Raw genomic sequence first — 24,954 nt, forward strand, 5'->3', positions numbered from 1 at the left:
AACTTAGCTAGTAAATAGTGTCAATGCTATGTGGGTTTTTTGTTTGTTTTGATTTTGCTTTGTTTTGGTTTATTTCAGTTGCTCCTGGGAGCAAGGGACAAAGGAGTCTAAAGGAGAGAATTAAGGGGATGTAATAAAAAAGTAAAGAATCACTAGTAAAGAAGTGTCAGATCACAGGAAGCAATAATCCCATTCTACCGCCGGTTCTCTTCTGAAATATTGTGTTCCGTTGTGCACTATTTTTAAAAGAATGTCAGTAACAATCTAAACTCGCATGAAGAAGGAAATTAAATGGAATGATGTAGGGTTAAGGCTGTGAAATCCTTTTTCTTCTCCAGAATTGAGAGAAGAGCCAGCTGCTAAATGACAAGTACCCTCATTCTAGATGAAGGATTAGGCTTATCGGTATTGCTCCAGTGGACCCCACTAGGATCTGTGGGCAGAAACTCTAGGAGTTGATTTTAGTTCCCTGAAAATAAGAACTGTCTAACATGAAGAGTGGTCCAGCAATGAAATAACAGGCTCCCAGGTGAGAGAGTGAGCCCAGAGCTAGAGCTGAGAAGGGACCACCATCCACAGGTCTTCTGTACAGTGATTTTTTTTTTTTAATTCAAACAACCGAGCTGATTTTAATCAGATCAGAAAAGCAATAGCACACTTAATGTTACATGTTGATGGGGAAATTCAAATTCTAAACATATAAAGAGAAATATAATTTCCCTAGATAAACAAATAAGTAGACCATCACATTTAAAGTAGAATCTCGTAAGATTGCTTTGTTCAAGTCAGGCAGTCTTAATTTTGTGATGACAGATATCAAATAAGTATAAATCAGTAAACCATCTTCACTTCAGCCTGGCTTACCCTTAGTGTCCTCAAGATAGCTGACTTGTAAATACTCTTCCACTTCTATCCTTTTCTATAAAACAAGATAAAATGGCTAGCCAAGTGTTCTATATAAATTTTTAATCAAAAGGATTTTATTTGATATCTTCAGAGAAGATATAAGGCAAGACATAGTAATATCAAAAGAAAAAGAATGATGAAGCCATAATAATTCACATGTGCCTTTTGTACAATGATTTCTTGTACTCTGGTGAGGAGGTGAGATTTAGACAGCCCATAGGTCCCTTCTAATTCTGAAATGTTAGGATTTTATACGTTGGTTAGTGAAATGCCGAAACCAAATGCTTAGTCATAAAAGTCTATTTCCTGGGCTTCCCTGGTGGCGCAGTGGTTGAGAGTCCGCCTGCCGATGCAGGGGACACAGGTTCGTGCCCTGGTCTGGGAAGATCCCACATGCCGCGGAGCGGCTGGGCCCGTGAGCCATGGCCACTGAGCCTGTGCGTCCGGAGCCTGTGTTCCGCAACTGGAGAGGCCACAGCAGTGAGAGGCCCTCGTACCGCCAAAAAAAAAAAAAAAAAAAAAGTCTATTTCCTGTCATTTAGTTAAAGAATTTTAAATGCTTTTCTGTTGAAACTTCTGATGGCTCTGCAGCTGCTTTCTCAATGACACAGTTACTTACTTGAGCCTGGGTTGTGTCCTAGTGCTATAAACTTTCTTCTCCAATCCAAAAATTTCTTTTTTAAAAAAAATTTTAATACCTTTGTTAAGGTACCTGAGGATGTAGATTTACAAAAGAGAATATCTCAGTGTAAGAATTCTATCATTGCATTAATTTAAGTAACAATGAAAATTCACAGTTAATTTCTAAGTTGATTATGTAAAGGTAGTGCTGACTGAAAGGCTGAATCTATAAAGATAATTTCTGTAATTTATTCAAATGTATATTCACCTAAAGGCATAAAGACGTATTTACTAGGTGATTCATCACAGCAATGTGTATAGAAACAAAAAATATAGTGAATAATATTCCTCAATAGGTATTATTGGTGCTTTTAAATTTTGGAAAGAACAATTAACGTGAAATCTACTCTCTTAACAGATCTTTCAATGCACACTATAGTACTATTAACTCTAGGTACAGTGTTGAACAGCACATCTGTAGAACTTGCTCACTTTGGGTAGCTCAGACATTATACCTTCAGACAGCAACTTCTGATCTCCCCCGGCCCCTGGCAACCACCATTCTACTCTGGGTTTCTATGAATTTGCCTGTTTTAGAGTCCTCGTCTAAGTGGAATCGTGCAGTTTTTGTCCTCTGACTGGCTGAATTCACTGAGCATAATGTCCTCCAGGTTCAGCCGTGGTGTTGCATATGGCAGGATTTCCTGCTTTTAAAAGGCTGAATAGTATTCCATTTGCAGGTATGTACCACATTTTCTTATTGTGCAAAGAAATAGAAGGGAACCGACTAGGATGAAAACTGGAAGCCAGTTATGCATTAAGATGATGGTATTCTGGGTGAATTTTTACTCTTTGTATATTAAGTTGCTAATTATACAATGTTTCAAAAGTTATATACATATGTATATATAGAGTATATAATGTATTTTATAGTTACTCTAGGATTAAGGATTTAAGGATCATTGATTCCCCCCGCCCCACCCCACCAAGGCAGATATGAAGTTGGGTAGTACAGGTTCCTAAGTGTAGGACTTTTGAACTATTCAGGAAGTTTGCAACAGCATGATTAGATTGCTGTGTGCTCGGTGTCATGGGCAACCTGTTACCAGAGAGTCTCAGTTACTTCCAGGTCTGCAGCTCTGGTCCCAGATTCTCTTAGCTGCCGTTGATGCCAGCTCCAAGGTTAAAGTAGACACAGAGCTGTAGACTTAAAAAGGCCACTTTTGGTCCAGTTCCTTTATTTAGTCGATGAGAGTGCTGAGCTTAGGAAGGAGGAGGTGACTGCCTAGGACCACAGACTTGAGACTAGAAGCCAGGTCTGCAGACTCCTCCTCATTGTGGGCTGTTTACTATTTCACTGTGCAAAAGTGGTAAATTGGACTCGGGCTGCCTTCCTTCTAGGGAATGGTCTGTGTCCAACTACTATTCTTTTTGAAGCTGTTTGGATGGAATTTATACCTAAAATGAAATGGAAAAAGAAATGGCAAATGTATTCTCTTACACTACAGTTCAGCGTTGAGACATTAAATCCATCATTTTGCTGGTCTCAGAAATAAGATGTAAAGCAATAGTGTGGAATAATAGAGCTGTCCAGATTCTTTATCATATGCAACAACAGAATTCCTTTTATCAAGTTCTGCTAATTTAATTTGGAAACCTGAGGAGAGAGGTGGGAGAATACAGCTAGAGAGGAGGGCAGGGGCCGGATTAGAAGAGACCGTGAAGGCCTTGGAAGAAGTTTGGGTTTTTATTGTAAACACAGTAGGAAGCCATAGGAAGGTCTCAGTCAGAGAAGGAGGACATTTAATTCTTTAAAGATTGCAGCTTCTCACTAAAGGACTCATAAATGGAAGGGGCGGGGTCAACATGGGGTACTAGGAGTACGCGGAATTCGCATCTCCTCGCAACTAGGGCACCTACCAGGCACCGGCAGGGGACCATGTACACCTAAGGGGACGGGAGGAACCCCCAGCGACTGGTTGTTTCAATTACAGTTTTATTTTTCCTTATATATTTTTTATCTTTCTAATTTTATTTTGTTTTTTATTCTTTGTTATTTGTACTGCTCCATTTTTTCTTTCTTTCCTTCCCCCCCCCCCCTTTTTTTTTAAACTGACCACGAAACCTGTGGGATCTTGGTTCCCAGGCTAGAGGTCGGGCCTGAGGTCCTGTGGTGGGAGCTCCGAGTCCAAACCGCTGGACTAACAGAGAACCTCAGACCCCAGGGAATATCAGTCGGAGTGAGGCCTCCCGGAGGTCCTCATCTCAGCACTGAGACCCAGCTCTATCCAACTGCTTGCAGACTCCAGTGCTGGATGTCTCAGGCCAAACAACCAGTAAGACAGGAATACAGCACCACCCATCAGAAAATAATTTTGAAACCTGAGAATTGAGTTGAATGAATTGGTTGTGATTTCCACTTCATTTTTCTTTTGCTTCTTTCTCTCCCAACTTATTTTGTATCCTGGACTGATCTTTAAACATTGTTTTTACCGTATTGCTCCCTCCCTTTCCTCAAAACGAACCCGTGGGACTCTTCACTGCTGTGCGTTACTGCACAAAGTTGAATTTTATTTCTCTCTGATTTATTGCTGGTCCTCAACCTCTGGCTGACTTTATTGTTTCAGTTCTATTTTCTATTACTTTCATCTCCTCCTAACTCTTTGCTTCAGTAAACTCATGACTCGTGTCGTTTTGATTGGCTGAACACCTTTTCTTCTGCTCTCTTGCTTACCCAACCTTTACTTGTCCCCTCTTTAAAAGCTCCTAAGTACTCTGAGTGACCCCTAATAACCTTTCATTCTGTATTTCTTAAAAAAAAAAAAAAACTTTATTTACCAGTTTTTGTTATAAAATGTGCTTTTAAGAAGAGATTCAGGAAAGAGAAAAACAAATGCTGTATGCTAACACATATATATATGGAATCTAAAAAAAAAGGTTCTGATGAACCTAGGGGCAGGACAGGAATAAAGATGCAGATGTAGAGAATGGACTTGAGGACACGGGGAGGGGGAAGGGTAAGCTGGGACGAAGTGAGAGAGTGGCATGGACATACATACCCTGCCAGATATAAAATAGATAGCTAGTGGGAAGCAGCTGCATAGCACAGGGAGATCAGCTCAGTGCTTTGCGACCACCTAGAGGGGTGGGATAAGGAGGGTGGGAGGGAGGGAGACGCAAGAAGAAGGGGATATGGGGATCTACGTATGCATGTAGCTGATTCACTTTGTTATACAGCAGAAACTAACACAACACTGTAAAGCAATTATACTCCAATAAAGATGTTTAAAAAAAAGTAAAGAGAATCAGGCAGTGAAGAAAATCCCTCCTATCTCAAGTTGCTAGTTTTTCTGAAGTAACCACTGTTTAAGTTTCTTTTGTAGCCTTCTCATGTTTTTCACTCATGGTCACAAAATGGCTGCCTTATCTCTAGGCATCACATTTGCATTAAGACAGTAAGTCAGGGAAGGGAGAAAAAAATGGTGTCATGACCCATATCTGAATTTTTTTTTTTTTTTTAAAGCAAGAGCTTTCCCAGGAGCCCAGAGCAGACTTCTGTTTATGTCTCACTGGACAGGTCTGTGTTACGTTGCTACTCCTGGCTATAAGAAACTCTGGTATACAGAGTATGTGTTTAGTTTTCTCAGTCCCTCCAGTGGAGATAATAGGGAAGGGAAGGGAGTTGGAAGTGTATTTTGAATGAGCCACCAGATTGTGTCTACCACACATAGAAGGGTAATTTTATATTGGATTTTGATAAATTAATTTTACAACAAGTCATTTTGCTATATTCTCTTATTGTTTTGAATAACTTTTCAGCTGTTCCTCTTTTGTCTTTGTGGTATGTTATTTTAAAAATATGAAAAACTCTCCTTTTTCTATTTTACCAGTATTAAAAATCATATGAAGAAGCTTACGATGTAGATAATGGAAAACTCAATCAAAATGAGTTTAAAGACAAAAGGAATTTATTAACTCACATAGCGGGACAGTGTGAAGGCAGGGTGGGCTCCAGGTGCAGTTTGATTCAAAGGATCCTGGTGTTTTCAGGTTCTGGCTTAATTTCTCTGTGATTTTCTTGGTATGTGGCTTTGTCCTTGGCTGACCTCCTTTGTAGTAGCAGAATGGTTGCACCATGTTCACCAGAGAAGAATGTCTCTTCTGATAGCTCTCCTAGGCTTCTTTCCAGAAAGTCTGCAGAAAACACGGACAAGGTGTCTGCTCATCCTTGAACCAATCCCTGTGATTTCCTGAACCCTGCCTGTCCTTTATAGACTGAACTGAGTTTTCATCAATGTCTCTGTTTCTTTTATTGTTCTTAATGTGGTATCCATTTCTATCGTAGCCTAATTCTTCTTTTCTATTTCTTCCCTGAACTTTGCTCGCTCTCTTCATTTCCCCTCGTTGTCTTACTGTTTCCTCTTTGAGCTCTTATTTCAAAGAGGTTATGCCTTTCTTTTTAATCTCCTAGAGAAATGTTGGTTCATAAATTTCAAGTTCTTTGCAGCTGATTTCTCTGGTGTGTTTTCTTTAACTGGCTGTCATTTGTAACTGTCCTTTCTTTCTTTTATCTTTCACATTACTTGCATCATTCAGTGACGGTTCCTTTCTCAGTTGTAAATGGGGTTGTTCTTTCCTTTCTCGTTAGTTCTCAGTTTTAAATGAGGTCGTTCTTTCCGGGGTAGCAGTTTGCTGCATGATGTGTGTGGGAGTGCAGGGGCCACAGGCAGCTGCCTCAAGTACTTGCTTAGCAGCGCTCCATCCTGAGGGTCCTTCTCTCCAGTATGGCAGGAATTTTGGCTGTGAAATCAGTGAGCTCAGGTCCTTCTCACTTAGTGTCTGAATGGAAACAAGCAGGGTATATGTGTGCATTTTGGGGAAGACTGTAGTGTGTGATCATCTTGCTGTTTGGTGCCACGGCTGCCCTGATGAAGTGAAGCATGCGATGGACTGGTCGCCCTTCGGTGTTCCGCGTTTTCCTCGATTTGTGGGAGCAAAGCTGAAATGCAAGGTCAGTTAACATAATGCTTAAAAGTCTTCTCTTAGGATCCCACAGTTACTTAATTTTTAATTCTGAGAACTAAATTCAAATGATTTTCCACTGGCATTTCGTATACCCAAGTCCCCAAAGAAATATATATATTTTTTAAACCTGTAACATGAATCAAACAAAAAAATCCTAGTGGGATAGAGATGTGCTGATGAGTGCCAAGTAAAACTCAGGTTTTGAAATGGGCGTATTTCACAACTTGAAGAACAAATGAAAGTCTTTTCATGGTAAATAGAAATTCAGTAGAAGGAGGAGGATTTGGCAATTAGGGGGTGTCTGCTAGTACTAGCACTGTGCTGTTTCAGACTAAGCAGAGGACCCCAGGAAGCTCTTGGTCTATAGGGGAGGTAAAGCCATTCGAGACCAGAGCAGGCTGTGTTAAGTGCCCTGCTAAGAGTGCTGGCATCCACGGAGAGGATCTGCCTTTTGGGGGTGCCGCCATCATCCCCATTTTCCGAAGATGGAGAACTAGACCAGAGGGGTTAAGTTACATGCCTCAACTCACAGAGCTAGTTCGTAGCAGAACCAAGATTGGAACCTGCTTCTGACTAACTCCTGGCCTCCAAAATTGCACATTTCAAATATTTCTATCATTTAAGTTACATTTGTCCCCTGTAATCAAAATTCACTTCATATGCCTCTGGAATAATTGATGAGTTATATCAAATATTTACTTTTGTTTATGTCTAATGAAGTACTCAACCCCGCTTTGGAATTCTGTTCTTTTAAGGGCCCAGACAAATGCCACTTTCTTCATGAAGCTCACCCTTAAGTCCCTTCAGAAAATAGAGTTTCTCCCTCCTCTGCCTTCTATTTTTGTTTGTGGTTCCTGTGGTCTGTCGTCAATTATGAGCTCTTCAGGGACAGGGACTGTGTTGGCTTCATCTTTGGACCCCATCCTGTTCTAAGCCAGTGAAGTGGTCCCTGGGTTAACATGGCACCCTGTCCATACTGTTTATTGGGTGTCTTGCTTCCCGTATGTCTAGGGTTCTGAAGACGAGTGCACACTTCTTGGAGGCATGAAAATTGTATCTGTGTTGGGTTTAAATTCTAGATTTTTACTTCTCTCCTGACCCTGGACAGGATAAATTTGTATCTGAGGCTTGGCGATAAGAGGTGCGTATGGGGAGCATCGCTAGACGCCTGTGCCTCTGGGGCTCAGCAACACTCTTTTAGTAGTAGTAATAATGATAAACTCTGGGTGGTACATTTTGTGGAGTGCCTTCTATCAACAGCCAAATAGCAAACTTTCTGGGTCTTCAAAGTATTTTCACGTTCATGTACTATAAGTGTACACTGGAGGCATTTAAACATTTTATAAGTGCCTATGGGGCAAGTTATTCAGATGCTCTTTCCATTCAGTGTGTTTACGAGTGAAAATTGAGGGCATAATTTTTCTCTTTCATGAAGAATAGCGGGCCACGTGCCAGATGAATAAGAGGAAAGGTCCAGAAAGAGTTCATGTATTCTTTTTCCTCTGGCCTTCCCAGTTTATTAAAACTCGCAGCTGATTCTTTCATTAATCATGACCTTAAGACAGCAAACACACTGCGGTGCTCTGTCAGAAGATGATTGGAAGGTTCGCTTCGGTAAGAGGAAGAAGGGGACTTCCCTGCTGGTCCAGTGGTAAAGAATCCACCTTCCAATGCAGGGGACCACAGGTTCGATCCCTGGTTGGGGAACTAAGATCCCACATGCCGCAGGGCAGCTGAGCCTGCCCACCACAACTACTGAGCTTGCGCGCCTCAACGAGAAAGCCCGTGAGCCACAACTACAGAGCCCACATACCCTGGAACCCGTGAGCCACAACTAGAGAGAGAAACGCACACGTCACAACTAGAGAGAAGCTCACATGCTGCAATGAGACATCCTGCATGCCGCAACTAAGACCCAGCGCACCAAAAATAAAATAAACAAATAAATATATCTTTAAAAAAAAAAAAAGAGGAAGGAGGCTTCTGTTCTGCGTGTCAGCCCTCCAGAGGAAAATGTGTCAGTTACCTTTCCTTGGTGGTTGCAGGTCAAACTAGAAGTGGTTCACAATGAGGTATCACCTCACACTGGGCAGAATGGTATAAAAAAAATATACAAACGATAAATGCTGGAGAGGTTGTGGCGAAAAGGGAACCCTCTTACACTGTTGGTGGGAATGTAAATTGATACAGCCACTATGGAGAACAGTATGGAGATTCCTTAAAAAACTACAAGTAGAACTGCCATACGACCCAGCAATCCCACTACTGGGCATATACCCTGAGAAAACCATAATTCAAAAAGATAGGTACTTCCCTGGTAGTGCAGTGGTTAAGAATCCACCTGCCAATGCTGGGGACACGGGTTTGATCCCTGGTCCGGGAAGATCCCACATGCCGCAGAGCAACTAAGCCCGTGCGCCACAAGTACTGAGCTTGCACTTTAGAGCCCGTGCTCTGCAACAAGAGAAGCCACCGCATTGAGAAGCCCACGCACCGCAACTAAGAGTAGCCCCTGCTCGCTGCAACTAGAGAATGCCCGCACACAGAAATGAAGACCCAATGCAGCCAAAAATAAATAAGTAAATAATAAATAAATAAATTAATAATAAATTTATTTGAAAAAGAAAAGAAAGATACATGTACCACAGTGTTCATTGCAGCACTATTTACAATAGCCAGGATATGGAAGCAACCTAAATGTCCATCAACAGATGAATGGATAAAGAAGATGTGGCACATATATACAATGGAATATTTCTCAGCCATAAAAAGAAATGAAATTGAGTTATTTGTAGTGAGGTGGACGGACCTAGAGTCTGTCATACAGAGTGAAGTAAGTCAGAAAGAGAAAAACCAAATACTGTATGCTAAGGCATATATATGGAATCTTAAAAAACAGTACTGATGAACCTAGTGACAGGGCAGGAATAAAGATGCAGACGTAGAGAATGGACTTGAGGACACGGGAAGGGGAAGCTGGGACGAAGTGAGAGAGTAGCTTTGACATATATACACTACCAGATGTAAAACGGATGGCTAGTGGGAAGCAGCCGCATAGCACAGGGAGATCAGCTTGGTGCTTTGTGACCACCTAGAGGGGTGGGGTAGGGAGGGTGGGAGGGAGACGCAAGAGGGAGGGGATATGAAGATACATGTATACATATAGCTGATTCACTTTGTTGTACAGCAAAAACTAACACATCATTGTAAAGCAACTATACTCCAATAAAGAAGTGAAAAAAAAAAAAACAAAACAAAAAAAACCCCCAAACTAGAAGTGGTTCAGCCTGTGCTCCAAGCCGTTTGTAACTTTAGCATGTCTGCAAATAAAGTAAGGCCACTTGGTGGTGGTTCTGAGGAGCAGACGCCACTAAGTGTGCGGGTGCGGTGCTGTTCTTACTCGTGTTTCCCTCTCTCTTTTTAAAACTTGTTTTACTGGGGAAATGGGGAAGAGAGAGCAGGAAGAAGCGTTTACTTAGATGCAGTGTAAATTGGCATTCCTGCAACGAGGTTCATAATTTTCTTCTTGGCAGCTCGCACAGGGCTGTTAGCACAGGTATCCTGTCGCGGTGATCCTTGAATAACCAGACTGTTACAGAACACCGATAGGCATTCCGAAGTAATAGGATTATACCTGACACTTTTATGGGTGACGTGGTCAGGCTCCTTAACCCTTTCGTAACTAGCCTCACCTAGAACTAGAGGCAACTGGTAATTTTAGTTCTTTGCATTCTTTTTTTGGAGAGAAAAGGCAGATCTCTTCTACGTAGCCTCGGTGTTCTCCCCAAAGAAATGTAAAACGGGCACTTGGAGGCCTCTCTCAGTTAACTGTTGCTGAAAATGAGCTTAAACAATATTCTTCATGTCTATTGTGATTAAAAAATGTCTCTCTCTAGTTCTCTCTCTCTTTTTTGCCCTGGAGGGACAGCTCTAATTCACTCTTCACATCCCTTCAGTAACAAAAACCAAAGAGAAACTCATTAGCTCATCCAGAAACAACCATCTCTAAATAATAATCACCATCATTTGTTATAAAATATGAAACTATTGAGATTGCAAATGAAAGTGGCAGCCTGCAGTTGGATGGGGGTGAGGGGCGAAAGGGAAGAGAGGAATTGTCCAGAACCTGAGAATTTTAGGGCTGCTTCTGATACAGTGGAGGAGGAGGAGAGAAGAGTGTGTCTGTGAAGCGGGGTGGATGGGAGGCGAGGCCTGGGGGGCGTGGTAAACGTGGTGCACCTTGTGTTCCGTCAGCAGAGTAAGTCGTGTCAAGTACTAGACCCTGTTTTTAATGCCATCTTCAGGATGTGCTTTTGTTTCATTTAAGTGATGGATGAGTAGTCCATGTGAGTTTTGAATACTTGACAGCTTGTAGGGCAAGAATGCTAAATATAACTGAGCATGCATTATGACATATTTTTAAAGTTTAAAAATAAAACAAAAGGTGTGTGCTGATACCTTCACAGGTCCCCTCCGGCTTGAATTAATGCCTCGGGACTGCTGGCGTCTCAGAAATCCATGTACTACGGCCTCATTAAGCTGAAGGAAAGGGCTACTAGGACCTTTGTTCCCGCTGCTTTTTTATGGATGTTGTTTCTGTTTGAGGTTCTTGGGGTGGGGCAGGGTGGGGCCGTCTCCTTGTCTGAACAGGCCCCGCTTCTCCTCGTGGGATACAGAGAAAGACTCATCTTAAGGAAGAATGGTGGCCGTCGTTCCCTACATTTGTGCGCACTTTGTGGTTGTGGACCCCTGTGATAGCTGGGTCTGTGCTGGGCAGGGGTCGGTCTACCCCTTTTGCAGATGAGGAAACTGAGGCCGGGAGGTAGATTTCCTTGATCACTATCCCTTGATAGTGGGTCCGAGCAGGATAGGACCCTGGTGGTTCTGACTCTGGGTCTGGTGCTCTCTTGTGCTGGGAAAGCAGCGTGAGGTGCTGAGAGCTCAGGAAATCAGGGTTCCTCACCCCCTCAGCTTCTAGCTTCTTTCTCCTCCTTTGGGGGAGGGGAGCCACTGCTGTCTGCACCTGTAGGTGGCCATGGTCACCTAGAGCCCTTTCCTGCTTGGGTTAGTCCCAGGCTCTCCTCTCTCCTTCCCTAGGGTCTGACTCCCTCCCCAGGGCCGTGGTTCCTGTTACTGGGGCCATAGTCGTTGGTAGTTGGCGCTTCCCTGGGAGGCTGGGATGTCGCCCATCTGCTAAGCCTACTTGGAAACCTAGTTCCGCAGAGCCCCCCAGCTGTCCACGCGCTGTCCGCCCGACACCCCTAGACTCCATCCAGAACTCAGGGCGTCCCATCCTTCCTGGCTTTCCTCCAGGCCCAGCTTAGGTTCTAGAGTTCTTCCTTCTCATTTCTTCTTTCTACAGATCTTCATTCATCACCTGCCGGGTGCCAGGCATTGTGTCAGGTGCTAGGGAAGCAGTGATACGGGAGCTGGGGGGAGGTGGGCCTTAATCAGAGGCGCACATGTGCCACTAAAGTCCTCTGATGGGAGGTTCCTGGTGCCGCGAGTCACTAAAAACTCACCACCATCAGCCCTAACTAGACACGCGCTGGCGACCCTGCTCTTTGCCTCCAGTGAGTGCTGTGTCTCGTTCCCAGGACCCCTCACACCACAAATCCCTCCCCACGTGGGGATAAGCAGGAATCCTGGTGCATACATTCCTGGTGTTAGTACAGTTGAGTATTGATAGTTTATAAAACTCTAGTCCTATTCTGGCCACAGAGCCTTGGTAGTTAAAAGAGAGGCTGAGAACGTAAAGCATTCCCTTCCGTGTAAAGCAGGATTGGAGCTGTGAGAATTCGAAGGAGGGGATCACTTCCTCATGGGCAGGAAGTTGAGCTGTTTCTTAGGTTGGCTTATGTTACCCCCTGGTACTGCCCCTGGGTAGCCCACTGGGATGCCCTTGAGCTCTGGAAGGTTTGGAAGGGCTGGAAGGCAGGGGGTATGAAATTCAGTTCAGAATCCCCAGCACAGGGGTCCTGATCCTAAGTGGTGGGGAATGTGTCAAAATTACCTGGGGAGCTATTTTCAAACTGGTCCAAGTATAGTCATTTCCTGGGTATAAATTCAAAATATGTCTTTCCGGCCCCCCCCCGCAGCTTTGCTCAACCAACTGGCAGATCCGGGGCCTGACATCCATGGCTTGGCATCCTTGGCTTCCAAGGCTTCGTGGGTGATTCTAATGCACAGCCAGGGTTGTAAACCTCTCTTCCAGTGAGTGGATTTCTGGTGAGCCTATGATTGCAGTGTCCTCACTGACAGAAGCGTCAGTAAATAACATTCAGAGGATGATGACAAGGCCGTGCTGGCAAATCCATCCTTGGAGAAATTGAATTGTTTGTGTTGTGAAAAGAAGTTGATGGTATTGACTTTGATTTGATTTAATCGAGTATCTTCAAAACATCTAATTCTGTTTTATGTTACTAAAATATAGTTGACTTGGTGAAAAAAATAAAATCTGAACCATCTGCTTGCTGTTTGAAGACCTTTTCTTCCCTCTTTGGTGATTTTAGGTCAGTAATTAATCCAGGAAACTTTAAATGTCTACTCCTATAGGCACGGGGGCATATACAGAGAAAAAGTAAGGCACAGATCTAACTTTAAAGAGATCACGGTGTGGTGAAGAAGATGAATTTGTTGAAAAAGTTTAGGGTACAGTTCTTACAGGTGCATGTTAACGTAACATTGCAAATGATCTAGTTTTCATACCTAGTTTTTATTCAGCTGCTTCTTGCAAATCTAGAGTGAAACTCGCCCCTTGCAAGATAAGTCATTGTAGACTTTAAAACCTCTTCTTATTTTTGGTTAAAAGTAAGACCCTGGGTAGAGTGGAAAATCACAGCTTCAGATCCCAGTTCTACACTCTTTGTGTGAGTTTGGACAGGCTTCTCAGCCTGATATGTTTCCTCATTTATAAAATGGTGAAAGTACCTCCCAGCATTGTTGTGAGGATTTAACAAGAAACAAGATACCTGAGAGAACCTAGCAGCTCTGCCCTGTGCCAGGCCCCACACCCAGCACGTAGTAAATATCCTTTGTCTTTCTGTTCCTTCAGCTTGAGGAAATTGAAGACAGCAGGAAATTGACCTCTTGAGCTGTGCCGGCCATGGATTACCTTGATTACATGACTAAGGGGGATGATTCTGACAACTGTCCGCTTAGATCATGGTTCCTTGGCAGCAGCATTACTGCCGTTTTGGTCCCGATAATTCTTCGCTCAGGGAGGCTGTCCTGTGCATTGTAGTGTCTTTGGCAGCATCCCTGGCCTCCATCCACTAGATGCCCGTGGTACCACCAAGTTGTGACAACCAGACATTGCCAAAGGTCCCCTGGGTTGAGGGAAGCAAAATGGTTCTGTTTGAGAGCCAGTGGGTAGACACTTACCCCACTGTTCTGTGTGGTGAATCCTATCCCTCTGCCTCTTATGAGCATTTAAATGTTTTTACTCTCGGTCAGAGAAGTGTGAAGTAAAACCACAGCGAGGCTGCTCCATACCTACCCGTGTAGTAGGAATGAAAAGATGAAAAAGTGCTGGCAAGGGTATGGAGCAACCTAAAATCCCATACACGGCTGGCGGGAGTGTAATTGGTACAAATACTTTGGAAAACTATTTGACAGTATCTACTCAAGCTGAATGTATGCTCACTCTATGACCTAACGTATCTACTCAAGCTGAATGTATGCAACAGAAATGCAGTCCATGCTCACCAAAGACAGAGACTAGAATATTTGTAGCAGCACTATTTATAATATCCTTCAGATAGAAACTACCTAAATGCCCATCAACTGTAGAATGAAGTGTGGTCAGTTAGAGCAATGGAATACTATACAGCCATGAAAAGGACTGGTTTTCACCTTCACTTACAAAGAAGACTAACATTCATAAACATAATGTTGAGTGCAAGAATCCAGTCACATAAAGGTACATACCATGTGATTCTATTTGTATTAAGTGGTCAAACTAATCTAATGTTCTTAAAAGTTAGGATAGTAGTTACCTCATGGGGTAGTTACTGGAAGGGCGCACAGGTTGGGAGGAAGCATTACAGTTCTATTAAAAAACAGGTGTGGTGTCTGTTTTCTAGACTGGATCCTAGTTGGTTGAGAGGGTGATTCTGGAGGTAGAAAAATGGTGCCTAATGAAATACTGGGAAGGCAAATTGAACTGCTAGGTGAAGATTGAATCAGAAATGGGGACTGTCAGTGACATTGACCTTCAGATGTTAAATATTTAGGACTTTTCCTCCATTGGACTTCTGTTTTTGCCATGGCAGTAAGTGCTAGCCAACCTGGCAAGAATACGTCTGTGGATAATTATAATTGGCGAGAATGTGAATATCAGAATAATATTTTATTTATGAAGGTCCTTTGAACAGGATTTACTGAACTAAATTGTCTGCAATAACGAAAACCACTAAAATAATCATTTTTGTTAATAAGGAAACATTTGTTTCAAGCATATAAGGCACTAGTTTAAAACTAGTAAGTTATAGTGTTTTGCAAGATATTTCTCCTTTCTTGGGAATGCTGATTAATTATATTTCCTTCCCCAGTGCTGATTTATTTAAAATATCAATCCTAGTCCGAACTTTTAAATGCTATTTTTATCTTAAATTCATGTTAGTAAAGCAGATTTCCTATTCACTCATTTGATATCAAGAGAATTGATTTTGTTAGGATTTTTTTAATTTTTGCAAAGTTTAATGAGTGGAACTGTTTGTTAAAAGAGATTCACTGTGACTTTTAAAGTTAAGTAAGAGGCTTATTGTGTTTGAACTCAGGTGAGAAATTAGGCAGTTTGCTTTCCCAAAATTGTCTTTGCAATTTAAAATTCACCCTTAGAGGGTGCTGTTGTATTGAAAGTTTAAATCTTTGCTTTGAAGAACCATTTTAAGTTTTTTAAAAAGTACATATATTTGTGTTAAAATCCCATTATATTATAGCACATAATCTAGTCATACTTAATAGAACTTGAGAGTGTTTTAGCTTAGAAATGTTACCATTTCATAAACAATAAAAGTCAAGACATGGGGCTTCCCTGGTGGCGCAGTGGTTGAGAGTCCGCCTGCCGATGCAGGGGACACGGGTTCGTGCCCCGGTCTGGGAAGATCCCACGTGCCGCCGAGCGGCTGGGCCCGTGTGCCATGGCCGCTGAGCCTGCGCGTCCGGAGCCTGTGCTCCGCGACGGGAGAGGCCACAACAGTGAGAGGCCCGTGTACCGCAAAAAAAAGAGAAAAAAGTCAAGACATACAGCTTAATGGCATTTGCTTTTGTGAAAAATTTGAGAAAATACTGTATTTTTCATCGTCATTTCAATGTGAGCAACTCCAAATTACAGAAATAAGCAATGTTTTGTGATATATTTAGGAATTCTTTTCTTGACAGAAAATGTGAAAAACACAGAGAACTTAATAGATATTCAGGTTTACATCCTTGATACTTGAGGCATTTGAAAATTGTTTTGTTGTGGTGTGGTGTCTTCTTTGATTCAACAGGTACACTGTTGAAGACCTACTGTGTACAAAACAGTCTTTATAATCACGTAGGGGAGAGATACATAAATCATCTCGTAGTCTGCCTTGTTTTAGAATTAAGTGCAGTGCAAACCTAAAATACAGTGGACTCATGAAGAGATTAATCCTAGCTAATGGAGTTCTTGTGAAAGGTGGGATTTTAGCTGAGCTTTTGAGGAGCCACAGAACTTGGCATTGTAAACAATATTTAAAAGAAAAAGTTTAGTTCCTTAAGTCTTCTTTCTTACCACTCAGTGCTAAGCTTGTTTTCACCTAAACCCTCTTCTATGCTTTCCTTCTCTTACAACCTTGTCTTAGTAATTAAGGTAATATAAAAAAGTGAGAGTGCTTTGACCAATGAGGTATTTAACAAACATTATCATCACCATTGTTGCTGTTATTGTTCATATTATACTGAAGAATGTGCCCACAGATTGCAGTGGGGTCTAGAGATGCTCTTAAACATGGCACTTTTGCACATCCAACTTTTTGGTTAGTTGATAATGTAGATCAAGTTACAGTCAGACTTAACTTTCTTCCTTTGGTATGGTTTTTGATTATTAGTCACATATCAGGTTAAAGTGATTTGAAAAAATAAATGTGTGGTAAGGAGAAAAATAAACTTAAAAATGAAAGCATTAGTTAAATATATTGGTTACTTAGCATCCTGGAAAGAAGAGGGCAGTTGAATCCATTGGGGGGGACCAAGTAGCCCTGTAGGGTTATTTACCTTTCCTGGTGTCTGTGAAAAAATAATTGTTAGACTTAATATTAAAATATTCCTTGCTTGGCAAGTGTGCTAATGAAAGCATTTTATTTTATTTCTTTATTTAAATTTTATTTATTTATTTTGCGGTACGCGGGCCTCTCACTGTTGTGGCCTCTCTCGTTGCGGCAGCACAGGCTCCGGACGCGCAGGCTCAGCGGCCATGGCTCATGGGCCCAGCCGCTCCGCGGCACGTGGGATCTTCCCGGACTTGGGCACGAACCCGTGTCCCCTGCATCGGCAGGCGGACTCTCAACCACTGCGCCACCAGGGAAGCCCTAAATTTTATTTATTTATGTATTTATTTGTGGCTGCGTTGGGTCTTGGTTGCCGCATGCGGGCTTTCTCTAGTTGTGGAGAGCAGGGGCTACTCTTCATTGTGGTGCGTGGGCTTCTCATTGTGGTGGCTTCTCTTGTTGTGGAGCACGGGCTCTAGGCGTTTGGCCTTCAGTAGTTGTGGCACAGGGGCTCAGTAGTTGTGGCACACGGGCTTAGTTGCTCCGCGGCATGTGGGATCTTTTCGGACCAGGGCTCGAACCCGTGTCCCCTGCATTGGCAGGTGGATTCTTAACCACTGCACCACCAGGGAAGTCCCAGCATTTTATCTTTTAATAAGTGTCTCGAGAGTGATTTTGATCATTTGGCTTTTATGAAGCAGCTCACAGTTTTGCTGATTCTGTTCTAAACTGGTAGTCAGCTCTCTAGCAAGTAGAACCATTTAACCTAGTAATTAGCCTGGGCTTCCTACTGTCATCATTTTGCCATCATTATTCCACAAAGATGTTGAGATGCTGCCATAATGAACACTTATGGAGCCCTTATTTTATACTGTGGAGAGCTTTATACCAAGAACTGAAGCTTGGTTTTCCTTTTCTCCACAGCTTATGGTCTAGTTTGGGGAATTGTTACTAATACATGAAATAATTAGTAAGTAATAGAAGACAAAAGCATATGCATACATGTCTACATTCTCTGAAAGTTTAAAATACAGGGAGTTTCTCCTTGTAGACTGTTTTCCTTAGCCCCCCAGTTTTACTGAGATACAATTGACATACACCGCCATACTGTAGACTGTTCTTTAGGACAGATACCTCATTATAAACATCTTTAAATCTTACAGAGTTCTAAATAAATGTTTGGAATTTTTAAATCTTTAGCTGTTAAATCCTAATGAAAAGGACATTTCACGGTGTTCAAAAATTAGATATAAATGATCCATTGCTTATGCCTCACCAGGGCATATTTTCTCATATGTCCCTGCTTTTTAAAAAGTGAGGACCTTCCTTCACCCTCACGTTGATTATATAAGGAATATAGTCTTTGCAGGTAAATTAGAGACACAGGAAAATGTAAAAAATGCCCACCCCTCCAAGATAGGCACTGTTAACATTTTGGTATGCTTTCCAATCATTTATTTGTTTTTATTTATTTTATTCCTTTTGACTTTTTCCTTTTTTTTTCTTGTTTTTCGTTTTAAATTAATTTTTATTGGAGTGTAGTTGCTTTACAACGCTGTGCTAGTTTCTGCTGTACAGCAAAGTGAATCAGCTACAGCTATACATATATCCCCTGTTTTTTGGATTTCCTTCCCATTTAGGTCACCACAGAGCATTGAGTAGAGTTCCCTGTGCTATACAGTAGGTTCTCATTAGTAATCTGTTTTGTATACGGTGGTGTGTATATGTCAATCCCAATCTCCCAATTCATCCCACCTTCCTCTTCCCCCCAGGTATCCATATGTCCGTTCTCTAAGTCTGTGTCTCTATTTCTGCTTTGCAGATAAGTTCATCTGTATCATTTTTCTAGATTCCACATATAAGAGGTATTACACGATATTTGTTTTTCTCTCTGACTTACTTCACTCTGTATGACAGTCTCTAGGTCCATCCACGTCTCTGCAAATTGCACAGTTTCGTTCCTTTTTATGGCTGAGTAATATTCCATTGTGTGTATGCACCACATCTTCTTTATGCATTCTTCTATTGATGGATATTTAGGTTGCTTCCATGTCCTGTCTACTGTACATGGTGCTTCATTGAACATTGGGGTACATGTATCAGATTTCTGAGTTATTATTTTCTCTAGTACAGTCTTTTAAATACATGTGTGTGTATATTTCTTTCTGCATATGTGTGTATACTTATAAATACATAAGCAAAATTGGTGTTTAGTGTACATACTATTTTTATACTTTTTATTAGCTTGTATTCACTTAACATACGTAGTTCCATTAGCATATGTTTTGAGTATATCGTTTTCTCCTGTCATTTTATATATATATATATATATTTTTTTTTTTCTGTGGTACGCGGGCCTCTCACTGTTGTGGCCTCTCCCGTTGTGGAGCACAGGCTCCGGACGCACAGGCTCAGCGGCCATGGCTCACGGGCCTAGCCGCTCCATGGCATGTGGGATCTTCCCGGACCGGGGCACGATCCCGTGTCCCCTGCATCGGCAGGCGGACTCTCAACCACTGCGCCACCAGGGAAGCCCCTGGCATTATATTTTTTAGAAGGAATTATAATGGTTGCATATTATTCTGTCATTGATATACCACAGTTTTCATTCATTCCCTTATTTTTGGACTTCTAGGTTTTCAAATTTTCATTATTATAAATAGAAGCATGATAAGCATCTTTATGTAATTCTTTGACCAAATCTTATTATTTTCTTAAAACAGAGTTCTAGAACTGGAGTCCAGAGCAGGGAAAGGATGTGAACATTTTCAGCACTACAGACAGCTTGATGTGTATGTTGACTGCTTTGTAGAAAGGCAGGGACTGCTTACACTTTTACTAGCAGTGACACAAATTCCAATGGCAGCTCACCAGCATTAAATAAGATTGAAATGCTTTCTCTTTTTGTTAATTTGGCAGGTAGAGAATCACTTAATTGTTTTTAATTTGTATTTTTTCTATTTTTAATGAGGTTGAATAGGCTTGTTTTTAAGAAAAAAATTTAAAGTGTATTTATTTTATCTTTTATTTGTTTATATTTTTGGCCATGCTGCGTGGCTTGCGGGATCTTCCCTGCGACCAGGGCTCGAACTTGTGCCCCCTGCAGTGGAAGCGTGGAGTCTTAACCACTGGACCGCCAGGGAAGTCCCTCGAATAGGCTTTTTAAAACTGTATTGGCCATTTGTTTCTCATGTTCTTTGCTCATTTAAAAATAATTTAGATTAATTTTTTTCTTATTTTCTCTTCTTTAGTGTTTATATACCAAGAACATTCATCCTTCATCCACCATGGTATATGTCACAAATATATTCTTCTGTTTTGTGTTTTGCCCCTCTACTTGGTTTTGGTGTTTTCAGATGTACGAAACATAAAATTTGTATATTCAGTCAAATTCTACAGTAGTTTCCTCTGTGACTTCTTTCTTTGATTTAATTCTTTTTCAGGCTTAGAAAATGTTTCCCTATTCCGAATTAGATAGTCTAAACATTTTCTTACAGTTTTTAAAGTTTTTACTATGTGACAATATCTGTTTCATTTTTCTTATTCTCTTTCCAGTTCCACCCCAAAAATGTTCTTTGCTTTATTTATTTGTTTTATTTTATTGAAGTAGAGTTGATTTACAATGTTGTGTTAGTTTCAGGTGTACAGCAAAGTGATTCAGTTATATGTGTACATATATATATGTATATATATGATTCTTCTTCAGGTTCTTTCCCATATAGGTTATTACAAAATATCAAGTATAGTTTCCTATGCTATACAGTAGCTTTATGTTTTAAATATCTGATAGATCAAATTTCTTCATCCAAAAAAACCCAACTTTCTACCTGATTTTTTTTTTTTTTTTTGGTTGATAAAATTTAGAACCATCCTTCCAGTTTCCTTAAGAAGAATCTTTTTGGTAGTTTAATTATGACAATGTTAGTCTGTGAATGAACTTGAGAAGCACTGACATTTTCCAGCGCTTGGAGTTTTTTGCTGGATATGTTGACCATAACCTGATCAGAATCTACATGAGTTTTCCTCCGATGTGAGGACTTGTGTCCCCAGAAGATTCTGACAGAAGCCAGTTGGAGAAACATTGAGTTAGATAATCTGGTATGTGCTGGGAGTAGGGAGGGGGAGATGGAGAGTCTACCTTTGAGGTGTTTTCATCTTAGAGATTTGATTCAACAGGAATTTATTGATGGCCTACCGTGTGTCAGGCTCCTGCCAGACCAACCCTGCAGAGGTACAGAAGGCATAGCCCTTGCTCCTAAAGCCTGGGCGTGCATAGGCTGGAAGCACGTTGGTGGGCAAATGATGGTACAGGCCTGGGAGTGAGGACTCAGAGGGACGGGGGTCCCACAGGACAAAGGAGACGTGTGCCAAGTCCTGAAGGAAGAATGGGTGTTTGCTGGGAGAGAGGCTGGAAAAGTCTTGCACAAAGAGGGAGCGTGTGCACTGAGACATGAAATAATTTGGTTTTCGAGAGTAACTGTAGGTAGTTCACTGCTTGAAGCGGAAGGTGGACGATGTGAGGAGCTGTGATAGGATAGGTCCAGCTGCAGGGACTGGCTGCCCTGCGGAGTCGGCAGGTGTGGCCGCCACCCTTCAGGGCGGGGCTTCTCAGACTGTCTGCCTGGAAGATTTATAGGACCTAAGATGACTCTGTCAAATTGCTGTCAAAGTTTCTACCTGTTCACTCTCCTCGTCTGTAGCTCTAAGTAGGACCACAGTAGCGTCCAGATTAGTGGGAAACACGCGGTGGGGGCTGGGGATTTTATTTTCCCTCTGCTCATTGCAAACACAGGTCAAGGTATACCTGTGGGCCTGTGTCCACATGGGTGGTTGCCTCTTGGGAGAGTGAAAACTACGTTGTAAGTGACACTGAGTCATTAAAGGGAAGTTACTAAATATTTTACTCATATCGTTACCACTGGATTGTTTGGATCTGGTTAAATCACTGAACTTTAAAAAGAAAACTTTCCTTCTCGAAATAAGTTGTGTAAAATGAAGTATCTGAAGGCAGGTGATTTTTTTTCCCTCTGAGATAAAAGCGGTGGTTCTCAATCTTGGGCGCATGTTAGAATCGCCTGGGACTCTTTAAAATCGATCCCAACACTGGGCCCCACCCCCTCAGATTATTTTGGGGTGCACCCACAGCCTCAGGATTTTTAAAAACTCCACACTGATTCCAAGGTGCAGCCAGCTTTCTCCCGTATGGGGTGTGCTAATGACTCATAACGTTTTCTGATTGAGAACTTACGTCAAAGAATGTAGCACAGTAATTGTTCTCCACAACCAGCTGGGTAATTGAATTTGAAGCAAAACTATCAGTTGAACTTGAATCTGTACCTAAAGATATTAAGTACAATAATATATATTAGATGCTGTAAGAGTTTTCTTATCACCCTCCCCGTCAAGTACCATCAAGTATTTTAATTACAATTGATGGTGTACATACCTTTCAGTATAGCTTATTCAGATTCTAGAATATGTAATCTAGCATTAATAAATAGCCTTGTAAATTAAAGCTTGTGAAATCTCGATTTTTCTGTTGCCTCCTTCACCTGCTGCTATGCCAGTTACTACTATCGCAGCAGGGACGGCAGCAGTATCGGGTGTTGTATTTATCTCCAAATAGGGTTCAATTAGAACAACTTGTTGTGAACATGCCTGTTACCCAAAGTGCAACTGCTGATCTTTTAACATATAAGCCCTTGAAATTATTTATCCAGTTCTTATTTTAGAGTATTACAGTGTCAAGTCTTGGTCTACAGTATAGCACACCCCTTGGTATTTTCTAAATCTCCAAATAGCATACACTAGTATTAGCATAGAAACACCTCCTGTGGTGAATTACTAGTCTATTCATGGTGCCAAAAGCTAGGTGCCATCTCCAAAGAGAAAACTACTTTCTTCCCTTTATTTTGCTAGTGTGTTCTTCATGCACTGAGGATTCTGAACTTTCAGTGATTTACTGACTCAGTAAATAGCTTTTGGGCACCACTTGTGCTGGATATTGGAGATGTGAAGTTTAAGGCCCGAGTCCTTACAATAAGACGTGATGTGGTGGCATGCTATTCTGTTAGCCTCTAAAACACAGATGGAACAGCTTTCCTATGTGCAAAATGAAAATAATTTTATCCCTCCCACCCATCGTGTCAGGTAGGCTTTGTGTTTGGGATATGTAGTCTTACTTCCTTAAACTCTCTCTCTTTCTCTTCCTCTCTTCCTGTTTCTCCTTATCTTTCTCTCTCCCTCGTCCCCTCCTTATTTTTTAGAAGGTTTTAAGGGAATAACACACTCTAAAAGTAGTTCTGCCAACTCTTTTGGGAGCCATATACCATTATTTAATCCCTCTGAGCCCCAGTTTCTGCTGCTGTAAAAAGGTGATACCATCCCTGACCTGTTTATGTGAGTTGTTATGAGAATTATGAGAGAAGTTATGTGTAACATGACATTGAAATTTTAAATATACAGTTAAAGTGTAAATGGACCTTGTAAAACGACTTTTAAAAGAGAAGGAAGGAAAGAAAAGAAATATGTGGTATATGTACCACAGCAAAGCACTTTGGGTTTCTGAAACCCAAAAGTGAAGCTACACCAGAGTTAAATTCCATGGAAGTTTGCTTCCATGATGGATTTTTGACTTTGTACTCAGCTCCTGAAAAAGCGACTTCCTGGGTTTTCTCTTCCCTCCTCCGGTTTTGCAGCGGCAGGGCTGCTTCCTGTCAAGAGCAGCTCTGCCCCGGCCCCTCCTGCAGACTCTCCACCTCCTCCTTCTCTTTCTTTCAAACACTTAGTACATTTAGAGCCTGATCTTGTGCAGAAAACATCCCTGACATGTGAAGAGCCCCGGGGATTCAGTGAGCATGCTCCGCGCTCCCTCCCGCTGGGAAGAGGAAGCTCGTCCACATACGAGTCATTCCAGGCATAGTCGGCGTGTCAGCGCAGTGAACTCGCAGCGGGCTGTGAGCGGCGCGAGCGCGGCTTTGTCCTAGGAAATGGGCTTCGGGTTTTCCTTCCTTGCTCCTTTCTTACGTCGAAGAAAGACCCGTAAAGACTTCTGAAACGATTTTTAAATGCTCCATTGAGGATCCAGGACGTATACCGTCTGCCCACGAACCCTTGAAGGGTTTTCTGCAAGTTCGATTTTGTGTGCGTCTTTTTTTTTTTTTTTCACTTTTACTTTGTTTTGATCCGAGGCCGGGCCTCCGTCTTTGTGAAGTTTAAGAGAAGAGCCAGGAGCTGCTCAGCACTAGTTGATTTTGGAAACGTACTTTTTCGGGGCGAAAGCAAAGAGCTGGTTTTCTGTGCTAGCCCAATAAATGCTATTTATGAAGATGGACCTGTTGAACTACCAGTACTTGGACAAGATGAACAACAACATCGGGATTCTGTGCTATGAAGGTAGATGTTCCCTTCTAGAAACTGCTATCCTATTGCTTGGGTCAAGGCCACTCCTCCTTTCCGGTTCTCATTGCCTTCTGTGCATTTTGTTCTCTTTCTTGAGACTTTAGGATGCTTTGAAAGGCAAGCGGTTCTTAGGTACTGTTTTCGGGACAAAGTTTGTTGTTTGTATCTTAGCCTTCAGGGGTTACAGTGGAGGTGGGGGCGGGGCGGGGACGGGGAGGTGGGAAAATATACATTGTTAAAAGTTTGCTTTATGCTTGCAACATACTAACTCCTCACATTTTAAAGTCTTTTAAATTGTATTTCTTTTTTGATTTCTGTTGGTGTTTTCTTTAGAGGAGGAACTTCTGGACCCAAGTAAAAAGTTAAACATGCCAGGTTTTCTCTCTTTTTTTTTTTTTTTTGCTTTCATACTTACACTATCTACATACAGTATTCCTGTTGTAGTCCAACAGCCAGCAAGAACTTTGGATTTTTCACGTAGAGGGGAACAGAAAGTTACAGTGCGTTTTTGTGTTCAAGAGCGATTGTCCCAAACAATGAAGAATTTTTCTATTCAGTTTGGGGGCCTGGAAGGGCACCCATGTCACAGAGCACAGACTGGCCCTTTGTCTGATTTCCCGTTTCCTGTACAGCTCTGGGAGAGTTCTGACATTGAAGGATGTTCCCTCCACACTCCTGTCCCTTGTGGAAGTGATTGCACAATCCACCAAACAGAAAGCTAAATTAAAAAACAAAAACAAAAAAACAACTCTGAAATCTTATCACT

At 41.8% G+C, this 24,954-nt stretch overlaps 1 protein-coding gene across 2 annotated transcripts in view; it reads left to right on the forward strand.

The window, feature by feature from the left end:
* The window catches only part of VGLL4 (vestigial like family member 4), a 139,986-nt gene that overhangs the window by 36,934 nt on the left and 78,098 nt on the right, over window positions 1-24,954 (forward strand). The window contains exon 1 of one of the 2 annotated variants that reach the window (XM_065886084.1): window positions 24,101-24,182. The exons of the other annotated variant lie outside the window; for it this stretch is intronic. Within the exon in view, the coding sequence (XP_065742156.1) occupies window positions 24,101-24,182 (82 nt within the window). Of the gene's footprint in view, window positions 1-24,100; window positions 24,183-24,954 lie in introns of those variants that run through there. 2 annotated transcript variants of the gene reach the window in all.

The sequence above is a fragment of the Phocoena phocoena genome, chromosome 10, assembly GCF_963924675.1.
Source record: "Phocoena phocoena chromosome 10, mPhoPho1.1, whole genome shotgun sequence".
Lineage (NCBI taxonomy): Eukaryota > Metazoa > Chordata > Mammalia > Artiodactyla > Phocoenidae > Phocoena > Phocoena phocoena.